At 36.1% G+C, this 23,432-nt stretch overlaps 2 protein-coding genes and 1 long non-coding RNA gene across 6 annotated transcripts; all 3 read right to left on the bottom strand.

The window, feature by feature from the left end:
• Positions 1 to 6,659: 6,659 nt before the first annotated feature.
• Positions 6,660 to 11,345, bottom strand: LOC113298248 (protein DETOXIFICATION 45, chloroplastic-like). Of its 2 annotated transcripts, none has more exons than XM_026546941.1 (13): positions 10,578 to 11,345; positions 10,298 to 10,440; positions 9,812 to 9,955; positions 9,561 to 9,745; positions 9,153 to 9,288; positions 8,930 to 9,026; positions 8,591 to 8,691; positions 8,181 to 8,344; positions 7,862 to 7,933; positions 7,595 to 7,711; positions 7,409 to 7,504; positions 7,160 to 7,281; positions 6,660 to 6,889 (listed from the first exon to the last, which is right to left on the bottom strand). In XM_026546941.1, the coding sequence occupies exons 1-13, from the start codon at positions 10,940 to 10,942 to the stop codon at positions 6,817 to 6,819; spliced, it is 1,815 nt and encodes a 604-aa protein (XP_026402726.1). In that variant the 5' UTR covers positions 10,943 to 11,345; the 3' UTR covers positions 6,660 to 6,816. The 2 variants fall into 2 exon arrangements, with proteins under 2 accessions (XP_026402726.1, XP_026402734.1); XM_026546949.1 differs by having other exon boundaries at positions 9,561 to 9,733.
• A 7,256-nt stretch (positions 11,346 to 18,601) lies between these two features.
• Positions 18,602 to 20,460, bottom strand: LOC113298227 (lysM domain-containing GPI-anchored protein 2-like). 2 transcript variants are annotated; one of them, XR_003334100.1, is made up of 4 exons: positions 19,644 to 20,460; positions 19,372 to 19,521; positions 18,974 to 19,188; positions 18,602 to 18,859 (listed from the first exon to the last, which is right to left on the bottom strand). XR_003334100.1 is itself a non-coding variant. In XM_026546926.1 (3 exons), exons 1-2 carry the CDS (start codon positions 20,293 to 20,295, stop codon positions 19,415 to 19,417), a joined length of 759 nt encoding a protein of 252 aa, XP_026402711.1. In that variant the 5' UTR covers positions 20,296 to 20,460; the 3' UTR covers positions 18,602 to 19,188; positions 19,372 to 19,414. The 2 variants fall into 2 exon arrangements, 1 of the variants encoding a protein (XP_026402711.1); XM_026546926.1 differs by having other exon boundaries at positions 18,602 to 19,188.
• Positions 20,461 to 20,651: 191 nt separating this feature from the next.
• On the bottom strand, positions 20,652 to 23,116 carry LOC113298239. 2 transcript variants are annotated; one of them, XR_003334121.1, is made up of 3 exons: positions 22,400 to 23,116; positions 22,065 to 22,166; positions 20,652 to 21,909 (listed from the first exon to the last, which is right to left on the bottom strand). It is a non-coding gene; the product is annotated as an uncharacterized LOC113298239 (long non-coding RNA). The 2 variants fall into 2 exon arrangements; XR_003334119.1 differs by having other exon boundaries at positions 20,652 to 22,166; positions 22,400 to 23,115.
• Positions 23,117 to 23,432: the final 316 nt, after the last annotated feature.

The following is a 23,432-nucleotide window of genomic DNA, read 5'->3' as shown; positions in this document are numbered from 1 at the left end:
CTTCTTCCTCCTCATCCTCCACAGCCGAACCCGCCTTCTCCTTTTTTTTTTTCATCGTATCATCGCCGAAATTTAATCGTCGATTCGTGAAAATTTAGTCGACGATTAAACTCATCTATATAATGGTTCGCCGTAAGCCAGTATCTCGTTCTAATCGAGTGATTGAACAACCCATTGAAGAAGAAGAAGATTTAGAGAGTGAAGAAGAAACTCAAAATCAACCACAAAATCAACCGGAAGAAGAGATTGAAGAAGAACCAACTCCATAAATGAGAATAAGAAGGTTAGTTTTACAAACCCATCTCGTATTTGATGTTTTTGATTGGTTTGATTGATTTAATTCGTCAAAATCATGTTTCTGCGGCGGTTACAGGGTATGGTTCGGCGCAAAACAAATCTTAGATGTGCGCCGAGCTGTTCTTGAAACTGAACCCTGAAAGTGCATATGAACGGCTCGGCGTATATCTGAAATCCGTTTTGAGCCGAACTTAGTGACACAGAGACTTATATTTAGGATCGGCTTATTCGATGGTGTTAGTTTTGTGTCGAATATGTTTTGTGAATTTCAGAAATTTTGCATGTGCGTAGGATCGGCTTGTATGGTAATATTAGTTTTGTGCCGAATAATTGTTGTTTGAATTTCAGAATTTTTGCATGTGCTTAGGATCGGCTTGTATGGTTGTATTAGTTTTGCGCCGAATAAAGGTTTCAATTCATAAGTCTAGATTCGGGTTATTCGGTAGTATTAGGGTTGCGCCGAATATCATTGTTAAAATTTCATAAATTTTACAAGTGTATAGGATCGGCTTATTTATATGATATCATGTTGCGCCGAATACATGTTTGAGTTCATGACCATAGACTCGGCTTATTCGAAGGTATCGGTTGTGAGCCGAATATATAAGATCGGCTTATAATTGTTTTGTGGTATGAGCCGATCCACTCTCTGTGTAAGCTAATAAAAATTTCAAGACATGATTCGGCTCATATGTGTTATTTCGGGTAAGCCGAGCCTTCTTATTTTCTTACAAGTTTTTGGCTTTCCAAATATCTTTGTTGTTCGAACTAGTCTTATAACTTTCATACTTGTGTCAGGACCAATGCAGCTACAAAGAGGAAGAAGATGGAGGTAACACCTTCTACTTCTAAAACTCCCGATCCTAGAGGAGGAGGTAAGAAAAAATTGGGAGCGGGAGCTAGAGGAGGAATTTTAGAAGAAGAAGCTGAACAAGTAAGAATTGAAAGACAAGAAGAAGGAATATCTGAAAATGAAGAAGTTGATGATAATCAAGAAGTTCATCAAGAAACACAACCCCAAGGAAAACCCAAGAAAGACAAGAAAGGTAAGAAGGTGGCAGAACCCGAGAAAGAGAAGAACGATAATGATCGACGGATCACTGGTTTACACATTCCTGATGAAGATGACGTAATTACACCTCGATCAGATGGTTTTCCTCATGGTCTTCCGGAAGATGGAGGAAATGTGTTGATTGGTTATGCCGATTCTTGGGCGAAGAAAATTTATGAGACTCCTGATCACAACCGTGCAGTCCGAGTATTGAGACACCAGAGGGCAGCGGAATGGAGTCTTGATGAAGAGGTTCCTGAGGTGATTGCTTACGTACAACGCAGTGCTTTATGGCCTATCATCAATTATGGACATAAGGAATATGATACTGTGTCGGCCTCTGCATTTACCGAGCGCTTTTATCCAGAAAGTTACACATTTCAATTACCTTTTGGAGAGATGGCAATCACTCCTGATCAGGCTAGTAAGATTACAGGCCTTAAAGCAAGGGGTGTAAGTGTGGATGCTGGTTTTTATGACATGAGTTGGGATGAGCTATACAATTTGTACCTGGAATGCCTTGGTTGGGGTTCACAAAAAACTGAGTTGGAGTTTTGTCGATCAGTTAAAGATGTCGATACCGTTTGCATACCAGGTGGCAGAAATAAGAAGAATAAGAAGATCAAGTTGACTAACTTGAAAAGGGAGTTTGAGAACACAAAGGAAAGAGTCACACAAGGTTTGTTGATAATGGATCCCGTCAAAGTGAAGCAAACCGGAACTGCCTACTTGCTTTATACTCTTGGTAGAGACATCTTTCCCGACACTACCGGAAACAAGGTAAATGATAATTATCTCCAATTGGTAAAGAATCTTGAAACTTGTAACAAGTTTGCTTGGGGAATGGCTACGCTCGCTTACCTGCTGGACCAACTTGCCACCGCGTCTAGGTTGACAAGTACAAACATCGGAGGGAACTTCACTTTGCTCCAGGTAACTCTTGGGAGTTCAGAGTATGGTTCGGCTTATAACCATAAAATCTTTTAAGCCGAAGTTTTTACTTACTTGGTTCGGCTTATAATACTTGATCCATATAAGCCGAACAGTTCTCTGAGTTTGCAAACTTTCGTCTTACTTTGATGTTTCCAAGTAAAACTTGTTTCTATCAATTCAATTCCTTTGATTTTTTAATGTGGTTCTTTGGATGTAGGTGTGGATATATGACCATTTCCCAATTTTTAACTTGGCCAAAGTATTTGAGAAAGATGTCGATTATGTTGATACTGAGCCAACTGCAGCACGGTATGCGTACGAGGACTCCAAGAAAAGGAACAAAAAGAAGTTGGTGGCAAGTTTGAGAGAGACGTTAGACCGTCTTGGTGTTGATGATGTCACTTTTCAACCATATGAGAAGGAAGATGAAGAAGATGAAGTTATTGAAGATGAGGATATGCCGGTAGGTATGTATCATGGGCCATTGTGGTATCCTGGTGGTTATGTTATATACGATCCTAGGCGAGTACTCCGCCAATTAGGATGCGTCCAAAAGGTTCCTTTGTTTGACCAGAAATTCAGGTTGTTACCAAAGAGTGGTAAGGGAACTAAAAGCACCACTTCATCTTGGGAACCAAAGTATGATCCTGATCCCACCGTTGAGTTTTGGAATAATTTAGACAATCACACATTAGATGCGTCCAAGTTAACACCTTTACTTGATGATCCATGTGAAGAGGATCCGGGCTATATGGATTGGTATAACCAAATTTCTCATCCCGTCATTATCAATAAGAAAAGGCAAAAGATAGCTGATAAGGGGAAGGCGAAGCCAATCAAGATCACCAACAAGTCTACTTCCGAAGATGTAGTCAAGGCTTTCAAGATTATGGTAAGAATGACTTCACTTTATACTATTTTCATATATTAGTTATGGTAAAAATTTCTTCAACCTCATGGTTATAAGTTGTTGACAAATGAAAAAATAGGTTGCCGCGGGTAGGGAGATGTTGAAAAAAATGAAGGCCAAACTTGGTTGCAAAACACCAATGACCGTGGAAGGACAAAAATACCTCATCAAAAAGTGGGATGCAATCATCAACAAAGGACAAGGACCCGAGGAACCCGAACAAAGGCCTACCACTAAGAGGTCTCGACAAGTTGGTGAAGGTACAAGACAAGGTGGTGCTACCGTCCAACTCGGTAATGATGCGTCGGAAGATGAAGACCAAGGTGGAAGAAGAGGTGGTCGTGCAACTAAGAAGAGGGGTCGTGGTTAAATACCCTTTTATGTACACTTTTATGGTACACTTTTTCTTAAGTTTTAAGTACACTTTTATGGTGTTGCAAACACCTTTGCTTTTAGGTGCTGAACTTTGTTTTTAATGGTCCTTCAGGTTCGGCTTTTTCTATAATTTGAGTTATAAGCCGAGCCTTAAAAATCATTATTGGTGTAATCCAGTATTGGTGTTCCTCAAGCACGATCAGGTTGATGTTCCTCAATTTCATGTTTTAGTGATCCTTGGTATCCTCGTGAATTATGTCTACTGGATCAGGTTGATTTTCCATGGGTCCAAGCACGATCTACAAAGAATATCACAAGGTTAAACACTAGAAAGGGAATATAATAACAAGGTTCGGCGCATTCGATAATCACATTATGTGCCGAACTATAAACATTTACAGGTTTCGGATTATACGATATCCTCAATATGTGCCGAACCACGAACAATATTTTAACCCAAAAATAAACAAATTATGTTCGGCACATACGATTTGGGATATGTAAGCCGAATTAGTAATGATTCTATTCCGGGCTATTCAGGATGTTGTTCGGCTTACTATGAAACTTTCATATAAGCCGAACTAGTGTCTAGCAAAAGGGTTCGAATTGGAAATTATAGGTTCGGCGCATGCAGTAAACATATTCAGTAAGCCGAACCGTTCATCAATTGGTAGATTCGGCTCATAGATGTGAGCCGAACCTCAACCTGTTTCGCCGAACCATGATTCAAAAAACCTAACTTTTGATAATTGAGAGCTATAGAAGTGAGATTAAGTATAGGATATAAGTGTACCTGTGTATTAGAAGCATTGGGTTCCTCATCAATGTCTTCATCATCAGTATTTGGCTCATAAAAATCATCATCTTGAGTTTGTGTTTGAGTTTGAGCTTGAGTTTGAGTGGGTGTAAAATCATTCTCATAATCTAAGAAATCATCCATTTCTGGATCATTGTTGTAGTTGATATGTATTTTCCTAGGTTTTTTAGATGAATGATGACCCTCCTCATCCTCCATTGAATCAAGAATTAGAATTTTCTCATTTTCTCCTTCTCTTTCTCTCCTTCTTAACCAAACCAAAACTTTGATTTTTTTTTCCTCAAATTTTTCATCTAAACAACTCTTATAATTCTGAAAATTATTTTAATCAGTAAACAAAATATTTAATCACTAATCAAGATTATTAACACTAATACGTAAAGGGCAGATTTGCCATTAAAAAAATTTGGGTTAAGGAGTTATCTGATTTTGCTATTTCACAACCTTTTTTGTCTTCATTCAGTATGCCTTGAAAGATTTTGGTATGCCCAAAATCATAGTTCATATTGAGATGTGAAAACTACAGGGAGACCCATTCTCCCTCATGTTTCTACTGTGAAACCCACGCTCCCAAAACTACAGGCCCCCACCCAAATTCTGGAAGAAAATTATTCTCAAACCCAAAATATATAAAATTTTGTTTCTGTCTTTTTTTTTTCTTCTTCTTCTTCTTCTTCGTCTTTTTTTCTTCTTCTTCTTCTCCACTATACCTAGATCTCAGAAAAAGGGAGAGATTCGATTGATTTCGAGAACAAATTCATGCCTAAATTCGATTGATCTCAACAGCAGCACCAAATCGTCTTCTTCTTCGAATTAACGACGAACACTCTTACTACCGATTCTCTTCATTACAATTTAAATTCACTATTGTTATTAATGGTAGCAGCAAAAATCCCTAAATGGGTTTGTAGAACACGGTTTGCTCATCATAGATTTATGATCAAAACTTGTTTTCAATGAAGATTTTGAAATGAATTTCAGATTTTTATGAAACTCTCAGCCGTGAATTGAGTTGGAGTAAGCAATACTGGATGAGTTGTGAAGAAGGTTTAATTGCAGATGATGGTGTAAATACATGAAAGAAGATGATGGTGTAAATACATGATTTTGACCAAGAGCCCCCGAATAACTGAAAGATAATGGTTTGCGTGGGAGTTAATGAAACATGAAAGAAGATGATGATGTGGTTATGACTGCATAACATGTCATTCAGTCGAGAAACTGTCTGCATAACATATTATGCATTCGTGAAAATGGATGCATAACCTGTTATGCATCTACAAAATTTGTTGCATAACTTGTTACGCAGTCCAGAAAACCTGCATAACCTGTTATGCAGGTTTAATTGCAGATGATGGTGTAAATACATGAAAGAAGATGATGGTGTAAATACATGATTTTGACTAAGAGCCCCCGAATAACTGAAAGATAATGGTTTGCGTGGGAGTTAATGAAACATGAAAGAAGATGATGATGTGGTTATGACTGCATAACATGTCATTCAGTTGAGAAACTGTCTGCATAACATGTTATGCATTCGTGAAAATGGATGCATAACCTGTTATGCATCTACAAAATTTGTTGCATAACTTGTTATGCAGTCCAGAAAACCTGCATAACCTGTTATGCGTCCGAAAATATGGCTACATAATGCATTATGCATCGAGAAAATAGATGCATAACCTGATATGCATCCGTAAATATGGATGCATACTGCATTATGCATCAATTTTTTATATGTACGGCTAAAATCAACCAAAACAATGGTTACATAACTTGTTATAGATGCATAACTTTGTTATGCAGATACATAACTTGTTATGCAGTCGAAAAAATGGTTGCATAATTCGTTATGCGTCTGCAGAATGTGTTATGCATCGTTTTTGGTAACTGCATAATGGTTAAGTATCAAGTTTTCAAAAAATTTCCCTAAAATGAGGATCACCTCCGATTTTTTCGTTAAAAACAAAAATTTGATATTGTTGTTTGTACTCGTTGCGTAGCTCTTTTAAAAAGATTTTCAACGATATAAAATTTGTAAAATTCTAAGGCGCGGATTTTTAAATATGTTATGTCCAAGTTGCGCTGCCAATTATACCCCTGAAAAAGATAGTATGCATAACGAGTTATGCCTGAAAAGATAGTATGAATAACCAGTTATGTATTGATTCATATAATAATTTCATATAATTATGGGTGTCACGGTATACAAAATTAATTGTGGGCCTGAGAACGAGAATATTATTTTTTTGGGGTCTCCCCCTAATTTCCCCAAATTGATATCCATAAAATAGCATTGAACTACTAATGTGATAAAAAAGACAAAATCTTAATTACAAAGATTTCTATAATTGAGTTTCATAAAAATCGAGAGCATTTGCACATTTATATGGTGTGAAATTCAGCTAAAAATGATCGACAACCTGCCAAACTCTAGTACATGCTAACCTGGCTGTTCTGGAAGTCCTTGTGCAAGAACCACCACGGCCCAGATTTGGACATAAATCTGAGAAAAACAAACATAAAAGGAACCATCATAAATTTGATACTTGTAAATCTATGTGAATCTCTAACTGCCTCTTCTCCAGTAAATTTACTACTACTTATACTCCTATTTACCAAAAAAGGAGCAACTTCACTCCCACTGCCAATAAATTCTTTTAAGAGAACAGCAATTTCAATCATGCCGATCATGGTAAAAATTATCAAGAAAAGAAAATGTGATCACATAGCAAACTGTAAAAGAGAAGCGGAATCTGAGAAACCCAATGATTACCTCATTAATCCTGCCACCATACGTAAACCCATGAAAAGACTCAAACCCATCCAAACTCCGGGAAGACCATAAATTGGAGGAGCGTACAGCAAAAATGCAGAAGTTACAACTCCAACCAGCATCTGTAAAACATATCAATATTACTCGAGGGGGAAAATAAATTAATTAATACAAAAGAAAAGATCCACAAAAATAACACCATACAGATTAACCAAGTAAGTCTCAGGATTTATGATAAGCAAAGGTTACCATAGACTGAGCTGCATATTTGAAATCTGAAACACCGTAGTGGAGACCATCACAGACAAAAGCTAATGCATTGAGTGGTTGACTAGCACAGACAAACTGTAAAAAATGCACACGTCAAGATCGAGGTGAAAAGTTAACATACTGACTAGTCAACACTGAAAAATAGGTAGGGTAAAACAGACATACCAGTATCCCTGATCTAGCAATTGCTAGGACTTCTGCGTCACTGGTGAACAATGTGGCAATTTTACCAAAAGATGCACCAAGTATGATAGTTAAGGCGAGACCCGAAAACAGTCCTGTCTGAAAAAGTTACATGGTCACCGAAGGAAACTCACGCTAATACCATAACCAAAGAGGAGAAGCTAAAAGTACATCATGATATAACAAAGAAACTTTTCATGTTTAGAACTATTAACTGGCCTCAAACAGACAGTTGTTAAAAAAAATTACCTTCAAAACGAGAATGGTAATTTCTTTCACTCTACTGTAATCACCTTCTGAGTAGGAACTTGCGATCATAGCCTATCGATCGTAGAAAAAAAAATTAATACATGAAAGTGTAGGAAGTGAAGTCTTGCTGCTCATATATTAAAAAGGTAAAATTATGACTCGTTAATAGCAATGTCTTTAGTTAATATATGATTCACAATTTGACCTACGTTTTGAAAATTTTGTACAAAAAAGAAAAAGAAATAGTGTAACAACAAACCCACCTGAAAGAGGAAATGAATTAAAATTATCAGAGCAGAAATGGAGAACAACGGTATACCTGAGCAGATGAAGCCAGGGCATCTGCAAGGAGAGATACTGCCAACCACACCTGGAAGCATATTTGATGAGCCGCCATTTGCAATGGACCTTGACGTGCAGCCATGGATGTCCCTAACGTCACAGACCCAAGGACAGCAAGAGTTCTCCCCATAAGGAAACCACCTGAAAGGAGCAGAAAGTTTCAAACATAGACGAATATTTGCAGTCTATAGAAAAGAAAATTGCATATTCTATGACATCAAAGAATGTTTTTAAATTAAAATTAAAAGAGAAAAGAGCTTTTGCCTGCTATGTGGAAATGCCTAGGAGTTGATCACTTCATTTTTAGATGCAAAAAAAAACGAAAGGAAATACATAGAAACCAACCCAGCTACTAGTTAATAGTTAGCACCAACAATAAACACTAACCGGATTTTACGTAGCCACCAAACTGCAGATTTTCCATCTTAGGTGGCAGTAATATAACCTTCTTACTAAGAATCCAGATTAACAAAATGGTGGTGATATACCTGAAACATTTCGAAAGGAACATAAAAAACAGAACAGGCTAAAAAGGTGCGCATTTGTTATGTCAGCCAAGGTACCATAATGCATACCATGGATGGACGCAATACATGCACCCAAAGTTTCTGATGCACTTTAATAGATACCACAGTATAATTTTTGTATAGCATAAGCAGGGGTTCAGAGTTGACAGTAAGTGTAAGAAATTTAGAGTGGAAGATAATAGAATGTGGAAGGACATACTGAGATGAAACAGTGGCAATGGCTGAACCAATTACACCCAGACCAAATGTATACATAAGCAATGGAAACAAAAATACAGCCACAAGGTTGCCAACTCCTGCACATAGTAGATTAAGATATCAGTTGGGAAAAAATGAAGAGTGAAACACACAGCAATTTATATATGTTATATGTCTAACAAATATGTAAGTAAACGTTATTGATGACAGTGAAACATGCTTGCCTAGACAGAACAAAGGAGTCTTTGTATCTTTAAAACCACGAAAGATGCCTTGAAGTGCTAAAGACAGAACAACTGCAGGAGCACCAATTGCCCTCAGTTTCAGAAATCTTTCTGCTGGAATCCGCATGGACGAAGCCTGTTCAGAAAATGAGGTTTAAGATACACTCCTCCCCTGTAAACGGAAAGTAATGTATAAGAAGAGTCGAAGAACTGTATGACGAAAGGAAGAAAAGTGAAAACATTACTACAGATCATTTTTGTATATACTGGAGGAAAAAATTCAATTCTATCAACCCTTAAGAGGCGAGGGGAAGGAGATACTGTGGTATGTCGGTACAAAACATTAAGCAACATTGTAGTATGTCAATGTGGAACATAAGAAAAATGGTCAAATCATTTATAACTTACTGGCGACACGCCCATCAAATTTAAGAAGAATCCAGATCCAATATACAATGATATAGCCTCAAAAACACCGAGTCCAACAGCTAATAATAGTGCAGTGGATACTGATGCTGATTGCTTTTTCTCAGGAACTTCAAGTGGCCTGCCATTATTACTTTCTTTCTGGAAAGCCCCATCTGCTACCAGCGCTTGAATTAGATAAGGAATACATGTGAACTAGTCCCTGCACCCCGTTTAAACTGTTGATTACTCACCTGAAGCAGATTCCTTAGCTGCAGCTTTTGAAATGTCTTCTGCCACGAATGAAGTTGCAATACCAAGAAGAGGAATATTGAATAACTTTGATATTACGTTGAAGATTGATACAGAGATACCAGCAGAAGCCAACTCCAAAGGACCTATTGGAATTAGTTAATATTGGGTGATGAGAAACTACCAATTCAAGTTTAACCTCTATATTCAAAGCAAGTGAACAATCATGAAAATAAAGACGCAATATGTCTATATCCAGGAAATGTAATCAACAAAATAACTGCATCATCAAGACTTCTCCAGTAACCATGTTTGGATGCAAGACTGTAAACATGAATTGGCGACGAACAAAGATTTGTTGGGAAACTAGCTACAGTTGAAAGATTTCAAATCGATTTTTCATCAAAACCATGTTCCTCCAAAATCCTGGATTCAAACACATCATATGAGGTGTGAAAAGTGAAATATAAAAAGGGAAAAATTCTTACCAAAACTACCAATGTAAGCTGTCTCCATCAGTTGTGCTAAAGGATCGATTGCTTGTCCACCAAATGCTGGCAAAGAAAGACCAACAAGTTCTTGTGTGACACTTAGATTACTTGAACTACTTATCAGATTCTCCGCCAACTTTCTGCAAATCAAACAAAACAATTCGTAACTAATCAATACAAAACCACAAACCCGTTTACCATTGAGAGCTACATTCTCATACAAAATTGATTCTTTTTTTTTTTTGCAATATGATGCACATAAAGTGTCAACACTTACTCAGTTCCTTGCTTGAAACTTTTTGGAACATCCCCACTCTCTTCCTGTACTCTGAATTTCTCCTCCACATTACCCAAATCAGAATCGGAAACCTGATTTCTAACCACTAGAAACCCCGTCTTTCTACTAGGAGTTATCCGCAAAGAAAACAACTGTGCTTGGCTAGACGACATGGTTTCACCACCAGAAAACCCTACTTTCTTAAGACCATTGGTAGAATGAATTCCATTAGTCTTATCCATCAATGTAAGGTGATTCCTTTGCGTTCTAACAGCACAAAAAGGTGTTGAAAATGCAGCCATTCTCTTAATAGGTTTACTAGTTAGTCCATTACTGAGTGAACCGTGCATATACGTACTCGCCATCTTATAACTCTCAACTAAATTTGCTTGGGTTGCTTCAAATCAAAATGAAAACTGCAGATACTGAAAGATTGTCTATATTAACAACAAATCCAGAAGATTCAGATTATTAACCAAATATTATCTCTCTCTATCCCTCAAATGGAGTAAAAAAATTAGAGAAGAATCTGAACATCAATCATTTCAAAATTCAGAATTGTTCAAGAGCAAGAATTGAGAAGGGAAAAGAAGGGTTTAATTACCTGATTATTTATTATTTATCTAGGGTTTTAGTTTGTGACATCAAAAAATTGATAAACCCTAGCAGAGAATGTAGGAATAAAAGAAGACGGATTCCTAAAAACGACAGCCTGATGTTTGAACTTTGAACTTCTTCACGAGGAGGAACTGAAGTTGGTTAACTAGGTGTTTTGTCTGGAGTTACATACTTGGCTGTGAGATGAGATGACATTAAATGCGTATCCACAGGATTTTACCACGTGGAGTTGGTATCACCGGCACAAGATCCTACACGATCCCACCCAACAACCAATTTTAGCCGGTCCAGGCTGGTCCAAGACGATTCCTTATTTTATTTCACATATTTGCAAGTTGCTACGTTAGAGCAACTCAATGGGCACAACAAAGGTAGATTTACGCATTATACACCTACAACGAGCTGGCAAATCATTAAAACGGATGAGCGAACCCCGAAATATAAAGGTTTGTCCATCTCGTCTCAGATTGAGTCGGTCGATTCAATCTGAGACGAACAGTTCCATCAGTATTGATCGGTCTTTTCTGAGCCGAGAGTCGTCTCACACAAAGTCGACCGGTTCATGTTGATACGACAACGGCTAGTCCATCCAACGGCTATGAATGCGTTCCCTATAAACTAGGTTGATTTCAACTCCAAAATCACATCTTCTCCACAATCTACACATACAAATTCTTCATAATTTCACTTCAATCTTCATTATTCAATCTAAAAAAATGGCTACCAGAGTTCATTGTCTTAGGTTTTCTCTAGAAGAAGATTTAGCAATTTGCACAATTTATGTTTCTCAAACAAGAAATGGTATCCACAATGTTACGAACTTTACGCAAGCGACTTTTTGGCAACAAGTTTTTGCAATGTTCACTGTAGAAACGGGAACCTAAGGGACCGTAATGTTAATGGACTGTGTCATCATTTTCAAACAATTTCTCATTCCGTCCACCAATTTCTTGCTATGGTAATGCAAGTTAATCGAAACAGGATATATTAACAGTGAAACTGAAGATGAAGTGATCCAAAGAGTTAGAGCGATGTGGCAGCAAATTAACGGGAGACCTTTTCAGTTGTTAGCTCATACTAACATCCTTAGAGTTCTTCACAGGTTCAACCCCTTCTGCACTTTAGATGCTCCTCCAGCCGCTCCAGAAGTTGCTCCTCTTGTTGCACCACAAGTCGCTCCTCCAGACGCTCCATGAATGAGGATGTTTTATTGCTTCCATTCTATGATTTAATAGTAATTAAGTCTAATGTAATATTTAATGAAAACTAATATGAGGTTAATGTAAGGTTTAATGAAATTTAATGTTGTTTGATATAAACATAAGAGTGGTGCAAATACATAGACATTTCCATTAATTCAGCTAATCTCAACATTACAATGGTGGAATCAGTTCATACACTCAACCAATCTACTCCAACTTAAAACACGAAGGACATTCCCATAATTGTTTTCCATATATGTCTTCTTTTGTAGAAGTGTGCAAATGCATAAACAGTTCGCAACCAGGGCTTGAGCATTCACTAACCATTTGTTTTGTAAACTCTACTTCTCCGCAGTGATCGGGTTGTTGCTTCTTCAACCTGACTTTAAGCTTCAAGTTTCTCCAAGATGCTTCTATCTTGTTATCTTCTTGCTCTTTAATAATATCATCTAACTTTCGTGGTTCTGCGCAGCAGTTACGATCTTGACATTGCAAATACCTGATATTTTTTGGTGTGATTCAATGACCATTCTATCACCTGAACAACCAACTTGTGGACACTTGGGATACATCCAAGGGGATTGCATGAGACTATGGTCATCCATGAAACATAATGGACAAACCTCTTTTTCTTCCAGACATAGTATTTGTTTTCCTTTGCTTTTGGAAAACATTGTGTTGGATGAAGAATGCGTGGAGAATATTGGATAAAATATTAGAAAAACGATTTCGGATGAGAATGTTTTTGTTATGTACTTAGCCAGAGCTAGCTTGATTGACCTGAGCCTTCCCATCAATTCATTAAAAATGATTATTTCCCCTTAGTCGAAAAACCACCATCGACAACTTCTTAAAATGTTTTGCTAGCGTATTGTTTGGATAATTACATTCCCCTATAACCTTCTTACATTTCCAGGCAATAAAGTTATTTAAATAGAATTATATATATTTAATAATGCTATGATTCTTCCAAAAGATAGTATAACAATCTTCACCAACAATGGTCACAATATTTTTGGAATCTTCTTCAATAATAATGTGTTGCAGTTGTTTAGAATATCTGTAAGACTGCCTCCAGAATTTCCAGACACCAAACAACTTCAGCACTCACTCCTTCATGTTTGTAAATACGCCTTGACTATTGATGTTCACCTGCAAAATTCCATATGATTAGTCCAATCCCTCGTAGTCTTAAATTTAAATTAAATGAAACATCACTATTACTAATAACAAGTAGCTTAGGGAAGACACCATTTTTGGTCATTGCAGAGTTGTGTATCTTTTTTATTCTGAAAAGTATACTTTTTGTATCGCTAAGTTGTGAAGATTCTGAATTTTCCTTATTATTGAGATGGGGTTTGGTTTGATCTTTTCAAACACACTTTAATTTCACTATCTATATCTCCAGGTTGCACAAGCCATGTGATAAATTCCAATCTTCATCAAAAAGTTGAGTGACTTGAGAAGTGATAAACTAATTCTTAATCTAACTGCTCACATCATAACAAGTAGTTAGGCCAAGCACTATGGTGCATGATTTCGCTTCGTTATAGCTTAATTGTAGCGAAATCCAACTAGTATGGTCTTCCGTGTCGCTTAAATGTAGCGATATCCCTTAGCTACACTTTAAAGTTGATCTGATCTGATCCACCTTGTGGCTAAGGAAAATCACACGGAAACTGAGTTTCTATTGAAAAACTACTTTACAGAAATTCATTTTCCACTTGATGTTCAACGAATATTGAGTATCCATTTTTAGTTTTTACTCGTTTACACTAAAACTTCATTTTTCACTATTTTTATTAATTAAAACTCTTTTTTTTACCTATTATATCTCCTTTTTTTTTCCTCTTAATTATCTTTTAACCTATACAAATACTTTAGAGGAAAAAAAATAGGAAAAAAAAAACGGATACTCAGTTTCTGTTTGGCACTATTTACACGGAACCGAGTTTCCGTGTGGTTTAGCTAGGGGTGGCATGACGCCATAATGAGGTTGACCTGAGACCGCCATTTCCCTTAGCTTCAAATAAGCTATAGCTAAGGTAAATCCTTCACCATAATGCTTGGCTTTAAAGATCTAATGATACCAGGGACATATGAAAATACTGCTCATGGGAAGTTGCAAGCCAAAATGATGTGTTCAGTAGAGTCCAAACCCCGACACATATTGCACACATAGAACATACCCTAGAATTTGCTTCATTAATATTTCATTAGGCGTATTGCCAGTTATGCATTTTCATAGGAAGAGTTTCACTCAAGTAGGAAATTTTAGTTGCCATGGCAATTTTTTCAAGTGCTTAAATCTTTAGAATGATGAAACTGTTTTTTTTTTATTATTTTTTATTTCTATCTTTTTATGGTATGCTGACTTGGCAATGAAGACTCCACTATTTGTTAATATCCAAACAAGTATATCCTCTGACATTATTGAAACTCTTAATAAATAATTTAAATGCAATATCAGCATGAAAGAGTTTGTTAACAAGATTTACTTTCCAAGTTTTCTGATGTTCATTGATGAGGTTTGACACCATCATGTTTTGTTAAAATTCCTCAGCATTAATATTTATAGGAGTAGAACGGTCAAAGATTCCCAGAGCACATTTATCTCTCCAAACTCTAATTTTATTTTTCCATTTTCTACCTATCAAAAACTAAAACGTTTAATGAAATCTACTTCCTTGTTAAGGCTTTTTCCAAGCCAAAGTTGCATATGATTTATGATTGGCATGGAGAACAGAATAACTGGGGAAGTATCTTACTTTAAGTGCGCTAAATCAAAGTTAAGATGGAATTATGCACAATCTAAGGTCGACCCTAAATCCATTATTTTCTCATCTTTTTCATAACTTTGGATAAGAAGTAGTGTAAATATCTTTACCTTATTTTTATCCCACCAAAACAATCTTTGAACTTTGTTTATTTTATCTATAATCATGATATGAAGTTTGAAAGTACTCCTTTGATGTAAGGAATGTCATTCAAAACAGTTATCACTGTTGTAGATCTCCCAGCTTTATTCATGAACCTCCCCTTGCACCTAGATAACCTTTTCTTCGTATTATCAACACTACTTAAGATAGATGCAGATTTCTTTCTGTCGAGAAAAAGTGGTATCCCAAGATATTTTTCATCTAAGTCCATTTTCTTTACTTTTAGTCACCTTTTCAACATCATGCAATGTCTACCATGTAAGTTTTAAGAGAAAATGTAAAAAAAATTATTTAATCTAGAATTTTGGGTTTTTAAATTAAAAAAAAAACAAAAAAAAAACTCCCTCATTCATCTCCTTGCTCAAAAGATCTGAGCAAAGATTTTCTTTTATGATTAGTAGTATTTTATTTTATAAGATTTTTCTTTGAGTTTCTAGGGATTTATTTTTATTGTTTGCACTTGAAGTGATTTTAGCCTTCACCTCTTATCAGTGATTCTTGCCTCCACCTTAATGGTGATTCCCATTTATTTTGAAGAGTTTTAGTCTTTGATTATGTCGATTCTCAAATACGATGTCGGATTCAGATACTGAAATTCCCAGTTTCTCAATTTAAGATTTTGGACAGATTACTCCGCTCGCATTCGAGCATCACTTTCTCTAGAAGAAAAACCTATTAAATGGTCGATACATGTTACCAAGATCATCTCTTCTCCGATTTATTCAGTTCTATTATTTTTGTATTAGGTCAAACAAAAAAAGTTTATCCTCCCTCATTCATCTTCTTGCTCAAAAGATCTGAGCAAGGATTTTATTTACTTATTTTGTGTGTGTGTTTTGATTATAAGATTTTATATCAGTAAATTCTTTTAGTTTCTATATTTTTGGGATTAATTTTATTGTGTGCACTTTAAGTGCTTTTAGCTTTCACCCTTTATTAATAATTATTTCCTTCGTCTTAATAGTGATTCTCATTTACTTTAACGAGTTTTAGTCTTTGATTATGTTTTACTCAAGTACGATGTTGGATTCCGAATACCGAAATTCTCAGTTCTACATTCAAGATTTTGGGAAGATTACTCCACTTTTTCATTGGAGCGTCACTTTGTCTAGAAAAAAACCTATCAAATGGTCGATACATGTTACCAAGATCATTTTTTCTCCGATTCAATCGTTTCTATCATTTTGTATTAGGTCATTTCTCGGAGTTCCTTTTATTTTCCTTATACTCTTGTACATATACAAGCATGTTGTTTTCGTTTAGTTTTGACTCTTAATGTACTTGATATCTATGTAATTTTGTTTTTTAATTACTAAATAAATCAAAATCAATCTCGCGTTGGTTTTATTTTGAATTCTTCTTAGCACGAAAAAGAGTCAATGGTATTATCTTTTCATGGTAGAACAAAAAAGTGTCCAATGTCATTGTATATCTTCACGAAGAAAGCTCTACAAACCCATTTTCATCTTCAATTGCATCCATATGCGTACATTTTTTGAGAAAAATAATATCCTATATAATTTTCATTCGAAATAATTGAGAAAAAGAATATCTTATATAATTTTCATCCGAAATAACTTTGTGCCCCCATGATATTTACACCAAATACTCATGTAAAAGGATTCCTAAGAAACTAACTTCAACCTTATTCAATTCCACAAACTATAATTTTTTTTCCAAAACTACTAAACTACCTAAAATTAAGGATTAGTTGTAGATACAATTCCTATTCCGCTGTAAACAAAATAATTTCCTTGGGTTTAAAGTTCATATATGAAATTAACATGCTTCAAAAACAAAACAAAAAGAAGCTAAAGACTAACTCTATTGTTATAGGCTTATATATAGCTAGTAAAAGGGAGGAACGTCAAAAAGGACCTCAGCGAAATTCATAAAAAAATTTCTAACACAAGTTGAAAATTCGTTTAATGAGTTCATAGAAAGATCATTCATAATGAATTATAAAGGAACTAGGTGAAGTTTTAGATCCTAAAGTCTCAAGTTCATTCAATCAAAAAATATTGCAAGGAAGTTCTTTTGCAATGATAATTCATATTTCATACTAAGTTCGGTTTCTTTAGAGACTGAATAAATAAGTCGGTATTGCATAATTGTCATCTTAACCAGTTTGCGTATACTTCGTTTCTCAAGTAAGGATTTTTTCCCCCTAAGTACTCAAATTATTCTTTTGTATTTTGTAATTACTTAATTTTTGTGTCGTTTTGATTGATAAAATTGATTAATATTTAAATATGAATGAACCTTGCACTTAGTTTGATCAGACTTTGACCCTTATGGTGTTTAATTTAGTTTTTCGTCGGCGTATATGATTTTTCCAGTAAAACTTTTAGTTATAATCGTCGAGAATATATCAGGCCCCCATTGAACTTTTGCTTTGGATTTGGGATTTTTATAAAGTACTCCTGTTTTGAGAAGTACACTAAAATACTATCCCCGTTTTTTCCAACTTTTCTAAGGTATCATAATTTTGACACTTTTATTATAAAAGCGGATTCCATCCACTTAAGTAAAAGGAGGGAGTTATGTTACCTATTAAAATATCATATTTACCCCTGAACTATATCTTCTTTGTGGAGAGGGATTCGATGATTTTAAAAGCGGTGTAACGATTCTGAATCGGGCTCGACGAACGTTAAAAATGTTGTTGAATGTCGATTCTCCGCCAATTTAAAACCCCAAGACATTCCGGGATGAACCCTATTGGGGAAATAATGTAATAGACCTCATAGCATAGAAAGGATTATGAACCGAGCTTGACAAACATGTAAATGATGTAGAAGATCAAACAAGGCAATAAGTAAAAGGGTAAATATGTAAATTGTAGAAGAATAAATTAGTCTTAACTAACTCTTGATGGAAAAATAACTTTGAAAGTACTTTAGAAAAAATATAAATATCGGGAGGGAGTAGTGTTTTAGTGGTGGTCAATAATACGGGACATCAAAATTCTACATTCGCCATTGATTGCATCATTATTCTACTCATTACGATAATGCTCTTTACTAGAAAAAATTGTATTTTTCACTGTTCATAAGTGAAAACATAATTACATAAATTTATATTTTTCGTAACAACACTTAATAATGTTTAATTGTACACACTGTAATGGTTTTGATCTCAAATCGGCTATCTCAATCTCCGTTTTAGGCTTGTGTCTTTTATGAAAAAATAACAATTCCAAAGTTCCAAATGTTAAATTTTACTATATTAACTTATACAAACATCACTTTATTGTATTTCAACATTCAAAAACAAATGCATAAAAATTTGATTATTATTTTTATCCAATCTAGATAAATCAATAAATTTAACGAATCATAAGCTATAAAACCGTAAAAAATTGAACTGCAACATTGCTTTCCATTGGATTATTTATTTTGTCTCAAACATGAGATCTATATAAGGGCATTGTAAAGTAGTAAGCCAAGGTTCATCGTGAGCCACGAGAAATTCCAGTGCTGCAAACTCATCTTTGACGATCCAGATGGCATCCATGGTGATACTGGTAAATTAAAAATATCAGAAAAGCCTGATGAAATAACCTTGGGAAATGCAAGTGCTAGAATAAATATCTATATAAATAAATAAAAACAACAACGTGGTAATCACTATTCACCGGTACAGGCGGATGCAGTTGCAACGGTCGTAGAGATACTTCGAGACTGATTGTTATATCCAGTGTAAGCACAATACTTTGGGCATGCTTGTTCCCCTCCTTCAATAAATTGTTTCCCCAGTGGAGTACCATATACATTCGTGCACTGGGACGAAGGACATTGTTGCCAATTCTCAACTTTGACCTCTTCGGGAGATGATGTTTCACAATACAACCTGAATTTAACATAATCAATGTTAGTATAAAAATAAAAATAAAAAACACCTCGTAGAATGTATTTAGCTAACATGAACATCTCCATTTCTAAATCATTCGGTATAAGAATAAAGAAATATCCTTGGTATCACAGGAAAATTAGTTATTGACTTATTGTCATGAAGAGAGTATAAGAAAATTACGTCTAAACGTCGGGTTTCGGGAATAAGTTCCAATTCTGGTTGTTTAAGTCAACGTGCACTTGATACAATTGTTGGCTGTGTAAGTGTAAGTCCCATCGGAGAGAAGCAAGGGATAATCCGAAGAAGCATTGCTGACCATAGACGTACAAGCTGCATTTCCAAATAACAACCAAATAAGCAAACTACTTGCAGCATCTATAGAATTGCGAAAATTTGAAGTCAACGGTATGCAGAAAAAATAATCATTAAATGAAGATTGAGTAACTAATTACCTCTTAATGGAACATCAAGAACTGATTCCGCTTTAAGTTCTTTGGCATCAGTAAGGTTATTAAGTTTCAATAAACTCTCTTCTGTGGCTCCAAACTCATCGACAATCATCTCTAAAGTTCCATTAGGAGGCACCAAGTGCGCATAATGAACGACTTGAATTTCATCCACATCATCACAGCTACAAGGAAGAGGGATCCGCAATGACTGCCCAACTTCGATCTTATTAGGATCACTAATATTATTCACGGCGGCGATTTCTTGATGTGTGACTAACAATGAAAAAACATTCCTTGCGATGTGATCTAAACCATCCCCTGCTTTCACTGTATACATCGGACTTCTATCAGAGATTCCTGTTCCGTTACTACACGAACAGGTGAAGGGGATTTTAATAGTCTCATTAGCAGCCACTGATTTGCTCTGTGGTGTGTCTATTGGTAAATTGTTAGCTCCGAGGAGCGAATTGAAGTCTGTTATTCCGAAAAGAGTTGTGATGTTTGCAAGAGTTGTAGCGTTTGGTGCTACATAACCAGCTACAGATTTACATTTGGAAATTGTAGTGGATTTACAGACGAAACCTTGAGATTTCACTGATGAAAAAGTTGCAACAGAGAGGAATAAGATACAAAAGACAAGTTTGTTCAACAGCATCTTGTTTTAGTCTTAATTTAGGAAGGGTTCTCAAAGTTTGCGTGGATATACTGGGTATGAAATGTTAAGCTAATAAAAGAGGTGTTAGCTGTATGAATAATAATTGAAGACGCGGGAGGAAAGTGATGGGAAGAGTCATGAGACAGACAGGGAAGAGGGAGAGAGTCCGGTCAAACTGAAATTGGTGAATGTTAGTCAATGGAAGGCTTTTGACCAAATTAACAGACGGGTCAATTACGCCTGGGCATATTACGCAGCAAACAAAAAGTTCGTTCACCACAGCCCACAGACTTGTGTCTCAGTTTTTCATGTATAAACTGGTATTTCTTGCTTAGCTTGAAAAGAAAGAGGAGTTATTGGAATTAAGCATAGTATTATCATAAAAATGAAAAAGAAAAGCGTACATTTCAATCATCTTCTCACAGATAAAATACACTCAATAAATATCGAAAGTAAATTTACTAGAAGATGCCGACGAAACCAAAACTCTTCTAAGATAAAAGGGAAATAGAAAGAAGTAAGCCCAAGCTCATGGTGAGCAACAAGATATTCCAACCATGTAAATTTTTATTTGGTGAACTAGATGGTGATGGACCAGATGGAGATGAACCAGATGATGATGGACCAGATGGTGGCGATGCTTGAGGCCAGAGCCGGTCCTGAGTCTAGAAGGGCCATGTGCGAAAATTTCGCAGGGCCTTTTATAAGGTTAACGCAAATGATAACTCTTAATGTCCACCTACATGCACAAAAATACCCAAAGCAAACTCAAAATATATAGTCATGGACAGGTGCATGCGGCAATAATATGATAAAGATTCAAAAAGTAATGATGGTCTGGAGCTGAAAAGTATAACAAGAACAAGTAGTCAGCCTAGTGGATTAAGGAACTTAATTATCTCACCCATGTCACTCGTTCGAGTCTTAACTAGGGGTGAGTATGGGCCGGTATGGACCGGTTTTCGCCTCGTCCGCATCCAATCCATTGCACTACGGTTTTCAAATTTGGCATCCGCATCCAATCCAGATCCAATGGATGCACAGATGGACGGATTGGGTACGGATAATCCAATGGATTTGTTTTAGTTAAAATTTATGGTAAAGAAAATAAATCTAACACAAATGACTCCTTATAAAACCCGCATATACTATATATGCATACAAATATAAAAATGTCATGTACAACACCCCAAGCAAACATCTTAAAAATTCCTAAATGATTCATAGTATTTTCTAGAACTATATAAAGGTCCTTAATTTAACGGATATGGATGTCCAACGAATTTTCATGGTTGCATCCGGGCCCAATCTGTTATCCGTTGGATTTCAAAAATTCCATCCGCATCCAACCCATTAACGAACGGTCCGGACATCCATCCGCAAAAGAACGGTTGGTCCCGGTTAAATCCGCGGATTACGGACCAAATGCTCACCCCTAGTCTTAACAGAGGCAAAGATTTTTTTCTTTTTTTGATACGTTGGCTTACTGGGCTTGGAGGGGAAAGTGAGTATACATCATAGATCCATAAGGAAAAAGGCCTCAGGCAGAGCTGGGCCCTGTGCGGTCGCACACCCTGCACACCCTCAGGCCCGACTCTGCTCGAGGCGACCCACCTGTGATTGAAAATATACAACAAAAACTCAAATCGTATACTGGAATAAAATTCCTACTCATTAGAAAGATCATGTTTGTATTACTACCATCAACCACATTGAAATATAGCATTTTTCTCAGAGTAAACCGAACTACTATAACAAATTGTACTCACCAGGCATGCCGCATTCATTGACCATGGATGCATAAGTATTAGTCCCGTTGGAGACAAGCAAAGCATAATCCTGTGAAGTGGAGTTTACCATAGACGTACAAACTACAATACAAAATAGATCGTCAGTCAGGCAAAACTGTTAAACACTCGAAATATTTCAATCTATTTGGTGTGTCTATAATTAAGCTAGAAATTTTAGTGGAGAATTAGGCTACAAGGTGAACTACTATTAGAAATTAAAGAGCTAATAATCCTGTGGCATCCGGGGAGGATACATCCAAAATGAATAATCTCCATCAATAGAGTCGAAGAAATGAAGACTAAAATTGACCAACCTTTTAATGGAACATCAAGAACCTGATTCAGCCTTGAGGTCTTTAGCATTATCAAGGTCATTGAGATCCAATAGAGTCTTTTCCATAACCCCAAACTTCTTCCCAATCATATCTAAAGTTTCTTTAGAAGCCACTTTGTGTGCATTCCATTCACAGTATCGCAGCTACAAGGAAGTGGGATAGTCAAAAGCTGGCCAATTACAATCTTATTAGGATCGGTAATATTATTAGCTTCAGCGATCTCTTCATATGTAATCAACAACGAGTATATATCCCTGGCGATGTGATCTAAACCGTCCCCTGCTTTTACTTTATAAATCGGAGTTTTATCAGATATTCCGTTACCATTATTACAAGAACAAGGGAAAGGGATTTTGACAGTCTCCTTCGCGGCTACTGATTTGCTTGGTGACGTTCCGATTGGTAAAGAATTAGCTCCCAGCAAAGAATTCAAATTTGTTATCCCGAAAAGAGATGCGATGCTTGAGTAAGTGGTAGCGTTGGGTGATACATAACCAGCTAGAGATATACAGATATACATTTGGCAGGGGATTTACAGTCGAAACCTTCATCAGATTTCACTGATGAAAATGTTATTAGAACAGAGACAAGTAAGAAAAATGAGAGGAATTTGCTCAACATCTTGCTTCTGTTTCTCTGTTTCTAGATCTAAGAGTACGGGTTTTTGAATTAATAGTAGAGGGGTTGGGTGGATAAGAATTCAAAGACGCGGGAGAGAAATAAAGTGATGATGATGAGACAGAGAAGGAAGTGGGAATTGAAGTGGGAAAGAGACTGCAGTAAAGTCGATCCCGGTGGCGAATGTTGACAAAGGAAGACCTTGACTAAAGGAAGAAACAAACGGGTCAATCACGAGATTATATCTTCAAGACTCCAAATCTATGATCCACGAAAATATCTCTTTTATTCCTGAGTCAGTTTCATCGTGCAGAGAAGTTTTGATCCTACCTCCTTGCCGTCATGTCGAGCAATAATATTTCTTCTCAAGATGATCTTTAGTCGAAGCGTGAAA

This window comes from Papaver somniferum, chromosome 1, assembly GCF_003573695.1.
Source record: "Papaver somniferum cultivar HN1 chromosome 1, ASM357369v1, whole genome shotgun sequence".
NCBI classification, from domain to species: domain Eukaryota; kingdom Viridiplantae; phylum Streptophyta; class Magnoliopsida; order Ranunculales; family Papaveraceae; genus Papaver; species Papaver somniferum.
The sequence above is the reverse complement of the archived record's forward strand: the minus strand, read 5'-3'. Positions and strand labels throughout refer to the sequence as shown.

Coding starts and splice junctions, on each gene's coding strand:
- LOC113298248 (XM_026546941.1), bottom strand. CDS start 10,942: ATGGCGAGTACGTATATGCACGGTTCACTCAGTAATGGACTAACTAGT. Junction 9,956..10,297: donor AGCTTACATTGGTAGTTTTG/GTAAGAATTTTT, acceptor TAATTCCAATAG/GTCCTTTGGAGTTGGCTTCT. Junction 9,027..9,152: donor GACTCCTTTGTTCTGTCTAG/GCAAGCATGTTT, acceptor TACTATGTGCAG/GAGTTGGCAACCTTGTGGCT.
- LOC113298227 (XM_026546926.1), bottom strand. CDS start 20,295: ATGCTGTTGAACAAACTTGTCTTTTGTATCTTATTCCTCTCTGTTGCA. Junction 19,522..19,643: donor TCTTGATGTTCCATTAAGAG/GTAATTAGTTAC, acceptor TTGGAAATGCAG/CTTGTACGTCTATGGTCAGC.